Here is a 7,721-nt window from a genome sequence, read left to right on the forward strand (position 1 = left end):
AGTTCTATGATAATACATTGGAATATGAATAAATGGAATGGTAATTTCCTTTAATTTATTTGATGTAATTTCCCTATTTGTTCAGATATCCTTTATACCAGCTTGGTAACCCACAGCTGAGAATATTCCGGCCCACCTTCAATCTGACCCTGGTCAGACCCGGCAAAGAACAGCCACCTGATACAGTACAGTTTCGCATTCCTATGGAGTAAGTGTTTCATGTCATTTTCATCGATGATACCAATTGTGTCAAATGTTAACATTGTACAATGATGTAGTTACATTATTTTCTACTAGGTGGCAGACAAATCCCACAAATCTAGTGAAGTGAGTGAGTGAAGTGACATGTGGCCATGGAGTAAGTATTTAATGTCATTTACATCAATAAAACCAATTGTGTTACTGTTAGGTTGAAAGTTTACTATGATGTAGTTGTATTATTTTCCGCTAGGTGGCAGACAAATCCCACAAATCTATTTCGTCTTGTCACTGTAAATTGCAGAGTGGGAATCTTATTGCGCATGATGATCACAAAGAATTAAAGCATCTTAAGTGATGCTTAACTATAATTGCAGACCGGTTAGATGCAACACAGCATTTCGTAACAAAACCCGGGATGACGTTTCCGTGTGCGGTTGCATGGCTGATGATGCCTCGGAGCTCCCTTGCCTCTCTCAAGATTTGTTTACAGCTCTTTCACCTACTTAAAATCCGACATCTCGTTCCTTTACTGATGACGTTTGTTAAACGTCACTAAAAATACAGCCGTAATTATTGCATTGCTGCGGTGTAATACGAAACAGGCAGTCAGACTGTTAATAACGGGTCTAATCGGAGTCCACACAAGAAAAGAGGACAAAGTCTGCTTTGTCTTCTGGAGAACCTCAGGGCGTACATCTAAAGCAGTGACGGTGGAGCCTTGTTCCTCAGTTATTATTTCGCCAGTATGTGTTCCAAACCGCACACGTTTGTAATTGGGCTATGTTATCACATGCGCAAGTGCTCAGAGGAAGGTTTTTTTTTTTTACCTGCTTTTACTCCTTTGTTTTTACAAACTGTTTTGTGATCTTAAGTGTCTCAATCTGCACCGGGCATCCTTGTCACCTGAATCTAAACATTTCGTGCCTGTGCAATCAAAGGAAGAGGTGTTTTTTTTTTTTCTTGTTTTGGAGCCACTGCCGCCTCATTGGACATCAAGAACTGTTTTGTCTCCTCCGGAGCTGCATTTGACACAGTCACATCGCAAACAGTATGAAAGTAGACAAAGCAACAGAGGTATCATTAAAACATCCCCCTCTTCACTTTCTACTTTTCAAAGATACCCTTCACTTTGGCAAGCAACCTGGTTTGCATAGTGATTATCAGGGTCAAAGAATTTCAAAGCACTTGTTTTTGTGAAAGAGGGCCTCTTTACAAAGTGTTTGTACTTGCAGGATTTGTTTAACCTCGTTTATTTACCATCCTATGGGCCTTTTAAGTATTTGATCCATCGTCAACATCTTTCATCTTTTTATTTACTTTCTTTTTTGAATAATTTCATTTTAATGATCTTTTCTTAGTTCGTTAAAGCTATTTGTCCACTCTCTTGCCGCCTTTATAGTCCCAGTGGTGTGAATGTAACCTAGAGGTCACCGGCTAACAAAAGATCCCCCTTTTTTTTTTGGATTTCCTCAAAATTTGGAGTGTTTTGTCCCTCTGCTTCTGAGTCACCTACTTGGAAAGCCTTTGAAATGGGCGGTGTGAGCGCACATGTTTAGAGATGAGCGTGGACTGTTTATGTGTGAAGGGTGGGGCGCATCTCGCAGTAGAGAGGATTGAACAACTAGGAGGTCTCTATCTTTATAAGACGTCAGCGCTTACAAAAGATAAGCCACACAGGCGCAAGGCACTGTTTACATCTGCTGAAGGTCATGACCGTGTTGCCGAGTGCTTCATTTAATTGATTCTATGGAGTGGAACTGAGAAGCATTGTCCAAACACATAAAACAATTTACAGTATAATTTAAGTGATTATTAAAATTGCAATTAAATGACTTGTCACTCTTCACTGTTATGTCTTCATGTATGAGATTCCCATTTGTATTTTGTTTGTTTTTTTGTTGTTGTTTGTTTGTTTTGTTTTTGGGCCAAACCTCTCCGACCTATTTTTTTTATTTTGTTTTATTTTTTATACTTAATATTTCAATAATTCAACAACACTATATGGATTTATTTTAATTTTATAATAAAAGTAAATAAACAATTTTAAAATAAAAACAATATTACAATAATCAATTATTACAAACTCCCTGCAGTTCCGTCATGAACCCACAGGGGTTTGCGAACCACAGTTTGGGAAACCCTGCTCTGTATGATAGATGAAGTTGAAAATGATACAAAATTATCATCGAAAGAAAGAAAATATGATAGGAATATGTCGTAGGCCAAACTCAGACCTCGATTTCCCACATTAAACAGCAATTTAAAACTCTAACCCTTTTGTTTTTCTGCCTTCCAAGTAGGCATGGGCCGATTACCGGTTCCAAGGTATACCGCGATTTGAAAATGTCACGGTTTCAAAACCACTAATATTTTCTGTTATACCGTTCCTGCGGTATGCGCTGTTTTTCATGTCTCCTCAAAGACTGAAAGTGTAGGAATCCCTCAGGTTGAGTGAAGTGTAGAGAGTAACACGACCCTCCTCCTCCTGTTGGTGCGAGCGAGCGGTCAGTCACGTGTGTGTATGATGGACGAACTTAAGGAGCTGCCCCTGGAACTTACGTGATCGGCAACCGGACGTTTTTTGTCTTATTGCAAGTAGGGATATGCCGATATTAAAAAATTTTCATGTTGCGATTAATTGCTAATGCTTTTATCACGGTATTATTACATTACAGATTTAGGTTAAATAAAGATGCCAGTCTTTATTTTTCTTCTTTTTAGGAAACAAATCAAAGAAAACATAAACAAATTCTACTGTTCCTAATTTTCTGTATGTTGCTCAAAAACAAAATATATTGTGTTCAGCCGAAATGTTATTATTATTATTTTTTTTACCCATTCATTTAAAAATAACACATTTTAGAGCTGTAACGACAACACCGTGATATTTTTGCTTAAGGTTATCATACCGTCAAAATCTCATACCGGCCCGTGGCTACTTCCAAGGTAAAGTGTCAAACATGTGGCCTAGTGATTTGAATGCATTTTCCAGATGCATTGAGCTCCTGTGGGGTCGAGTCCAGTCAGTTTGTTTTGCTCCTCTGACCTAAACTATTTACTATTATAACTTAATATTTCAACGATTTAACAGTATTTTTTACACAATTTAACAAAATATTAAATCTTTTTAATACATGTTTCAATTAGATATAATTTTTACAACAGTCCTACACGGAAGCAGCTCCGGGCGGTTGGCTTTGCGCATGCGCCTCTCAGAAGCGACGAACGTGGAAGCGCAGGGGAGAGATCGAATCAAAACAACGGTCCTTTGCTAAAGTAAGGAAACTTTGCTTCCTTTGCTCCTGTTAACAAACGTTGGTTTTCACGAGACTCACCGGCTCATGCGAAACGCTGACCTCATACGTCATCAGCCCGGAGCTGCTTCCGTGTACAACTGTTGCCGCAAACTAGATTAAAGTGATTATTATGTTTTGAATATGGATATTTTTCTTACAAAAATGCATCGATTCGCTACAGAAGGCCTTTGTTCACCCCCCGGAGCCGTGTGAGACACTTTTTTTTTTAATGGATGAGCGCTTTTTATTTCACTTCTTTTGGACTGAAGCAATGCAACACACGCTAAGTGCCATTAAACAGCTTGAAAGATCAAAGACAATTTTTAATATAACTCCGACTGGATTCGTCTGAAAGAACAAAGTCATATACACCTAGGATGACTTGAGGGTGAGTAATTTATGGGCTAATTTAAATTTTTGGGTGAACTAACCCTTTAATGCATTTTCCAGACACATTGAGCTGTGCTGCTCATGTGGGGTCGATTCCACTCCACATCCGTTCCCAATCCTCCATAAAAAGCCTAAAAAGAGACAGACAGAAAATTAGATCTTGTCATTTAACTCATACATTACCATCAGATGCTCCAGCTCTATACAGCACTAGACGTGGATGGGGAAGCAAAGGTCCTTCCTGTTGGCAGAACTGTCAAGGTCACCAGGAGGCCGGAACTGAAAAAGATCTCACCTTCTCCACTCCAAGATCTCAGAAAGCACTTGGGTCTACTAACTATTCGTCTCACTGTGGCTCGAGTGCTCTGCTCTCTAGGAATCACCTCACTCTCTCACTTTCACACAGACAAATGCGCTTGTATGCATCTCCTCTCTCACATAAATTACGTGGCCAAAACTTCATTGAAATCTGAGCATCACACTCTGGTGCTGACTTGGAAAGATGTGCGTACAATACTCTTTCCGAAGGAGCATCTGTTTGTTAGGTTTCTTGGAAACCCTCTCCTTTACAAAAAAAAAAAAAATTACATGGACTGACTGTGAACAAACATCCTTGTTTTTCAAAGCAGTTCATTATGTTCTTCCCGTTAGCTCCGGCATCATATTTTCTGAATGGTTCTCGTTGGGTTTTCAGTAACTGAAAACATAATGATACAGTTTTGTTTTGTTTTGTTTGTTCATGAAAGCATGTCACAAAAGGCATTTTACGTAATTTCAGTCCTCGAAAAACAGAGTTTAAACATGGGATTCTCAACCTTAGGGTCTCCAGAGATGCAGATGAACGTAATTTGCCACCTGTGAGATTCTAAAGCATTCATCTTTAATTTTGTAATGTAGGTGGGTGGGATGGGGTTGTGGGATCACAAGAATTTTGGAACTTAAAAGATGGATTGTGGACCAAAAAAAGGTTGGGAATCTCTGTATTAAATGCTTCCATATGACATGAATCTTAAGGTCTTACTTCAATACGCCATAGATTATCATATTTTGTTCTCTTACTCCATGGCAACTCTGAACCTCTATCCGTTTCAATTTTCTTCAAGAATGACCAAGTTTGATGTCAGAAATTATCTAGAGAAGATCTACAGCGTTCCTGTTGCAGCTGTACGCACAAGGATCCAATACTGTGAGTAAAACTTTGTCATTATATTTGATCTAGAGTGATTAATTACAAATTTTAAAGCAGGTTTTTGCAGTTTGTTTTTATTAAAACATTTTATTACAAGACAAAATGTAAAAATATATTTTATCCTATTTAGATGTAAACTATTTAATGTATGCCATTTCTCGGCTGATGTTAAAAAGTGTAAAACTGTATCGGTGATTGTGATTATGATTTTGTTTACTAAATTTTTTTTATTTTTTTATTATTAAATTATATTTGCGTTTCTGTTGGTAAATTGGTAATACCAATTTAAATAACACAGCTTTATTTGAAAAAGAAACATTACGGTGTTAAACTTCCAGTTGCATCAAGTGTCAGATCTTTTTAGTATCTTGTGCTCTAATAGTTGCATTTTTAAGATGAATTGATTAGAAATAATCTCTTTCTAGATTAGAAAGAGTGTCAAGGCCTCTCCATTCTCGTCCATTCCAGTACATTCCGCTGTTTTTGCATGCGAGAGCATGTCTTGTGAGCCCCCTTCACTCTTTTGCACCTCTGCTCACTCTGTTTTGTGGTCGACTTGCCTAACAACGCAAGCCAAACTCAGCTGACAGCAGCAGTGCCATCAACTGGCCTGAACTTTATGAAGCCCTTATACAACAACTCGCCAATGTTCTATGTTTATCACTTGTGTTTGCGCTCCTGGGGTGGTCGGTCACCTAGATAGGGGTAGTATGAGTGTTAGTCAGTGAGAATGATCAATACTGACAAGATGTTTTGGAGATACTTGACAGCCGAGCGGGAGTTAGAATTTTATGTATAAACATATGGCTAATTCAGGGAACTGTGTTTTGCGGAATTCAGATCAAGTGGGAGACACTGAGGGAGGGAAGGAGAGGGAAGTGAAAGAAGGAGTGGTTTGCGTGATTCCACTCACAGCTGCTTATCTCTCCATCCATGGCTGTAGCGTTCCAGTCGACAGTTGTCCTAGGATGCCCTGCCCTGTTTATTTCTTCACAAAGTTTGCCAGAAGTGTTACACAACAGTGTTTTTTTTATTTTATTTTTTTATCGTCATTATTATAGGAGTAATTCACCCAAACCAGAAACTTTCGTCATTTTATTTTTAATTCGTTTAGTTATTTACTGTCATGCCATTACAAACCTGTAGGCTCAACACAAAAGGAGATTTTTTTTTTATCTTCACACAGCTTCAATGACAGTTCATAATGAATCACATCTGTAAGGTGCCAAAAATAACAAAAAAAATTCAAAAGGTCCTGAACCCACATTACAGCTTTGTGCGAGAATCACATTGAAATATAACGATTCAGAAGAATCTTCAAAAGAAAATGTATGTTGTTGGTCGTCCTTCAATATGTTTTGTTTTATTTATTTATTTAGACCTTGTCATTTTTTTTAATCGAAATGTCATAATCCTCTACCTGTAAAACATCAGACTTTTGGCAAAGCATGTCATGCTTCTCCAATCATTTTGTCCGAATAAACTCCACCCCTTCTTACAATAGAGTGCATTAGTCCCTGCCCCTTTTTTCAGCTGCATTTTTTTCCATTTATTTTTCACATATGGATTTTAAAAACGTCTTTGTTTAAAGCTCTATAAGCCATGAACCAAGCCAACCAGCTATGATGTTAATCACAATAGTACAAACTTTGTATTGAAGCAAAAATGACAATGAAAATAACAAAAACACAAAGGTACAAGACCTTGTACTTAACAGCTCTGAGTCCAGTGTTGGGCAGTAACGTATTACTTAGTAAGGTGTTACTGTAATTGGATTACTTTTTTAGTAACGGAGTAATTTAACCCGTTATAATTTTCAAAATAGTAATTAGTATAGTTACAAGCTGATGTCTTTATACGTTACTGCCGCGTTACATTGCTGACAGAATGCAGTGATTTATAATCTAGATTGTAAAAAGGGTGAAGCTCATGCACTGTCGAGTCAAGTGCCAGTGGATTAGAGACCTGCTCTCCCGTGAGACCGGATGCAACAGCGGGACAAGACTTGATAGGTGACTGCAGAGACTCGTGTGTGTGCGGGATGCTGGAGAATAAAATTATTCACGGGACTCCCGCACAATAGAAATATCTAAACATAAAATATCTGAAACAAATAAATTGTTATTCATCTATTGCACAAAAGCAACATGAACTAATATAAAATATAAACGATTAACAGATGCAAGCGTATGCAAAGTTTCTATTTAGGCTAGAACACGTGTTTGCAGCGTTGAGCAATGCAGTGCTGAAATCTGCGTGCTCACGAATCCTCTCATTATAACACACGAATTGTAGACATTATGAAAGATTCATTATGCATATATTTATAGTGTTATAACAGAGATTTGTGAGATTGCGATGAACTGAGATGTCTTTTAGAGATTATAAATGCAGCGCTCTTTGCTTGCATTCTGCCATACCAAACCATGCATGCAGCAGCCGCTTGCTTTAGTTAAAAATAACAGTGTTCTGTGAATGTTGATGCTTTAATAACAAATATTAATCAGGAGCGTGTATGCTGGGATTTCATACATTTCATGGAGAAAAAAGTAACGTAGCTAGTAATGTAACTAATTACTATTTACTTTTGAAATAAAGTAATCAGAACAGTAACGTGATTACTTTTAAAAGGAGTAATCAGTAAT

The 7,721-nt window shown here is 37.7% G+C and overlaps 1 protein-coding gene across 1 annotated transcript in view; it reads left to right on the forward strand.

Annotated features, from left to right (window-relative positions):
- The window catches only part of LOC107675287 (39S ribosomal protein L23, mitochondrial-like), a 25,171-nt gene that overhangs the window by 2,671 nt on the left and 14,779 nt on the right, over nucleotides 1–7,721 (forward strand). Inside the window, exons 2-3 of the mRNA XM_016469586.1 lie at nucleotides 86–208; nucleotides 4,991–5,073. Of these exons, the coding sequence (XP_016325072.1) occupies nucleotides 86–208; nucleotides 4,991–5,073 (206 nt within the window). The remainder of the gene's footprint in view (nucleotides 1–85; nucleotides 209–4,990; nucleotides 5,074–7,721) is intronic.

Source organism: Sinocyclocheilus anshuiensis, unplaced genomic scaffold (genome assembly GCF_001515605.1).
Source record: "Sinocyclocheilus anshuiensis isolate Anshui unplaced genomic scaffold, SAMN03320099.WGS_v1.1 scaffold532, whole genome shotgun sequence".
Taxonomy (NCBI): Eukaryota; Metazoa; Chordata; class Actinopteri; order Cypriniformes; family Cyprinidae; genus Sinocyclocheilus; species Sinocyclocheilus anshuiensis.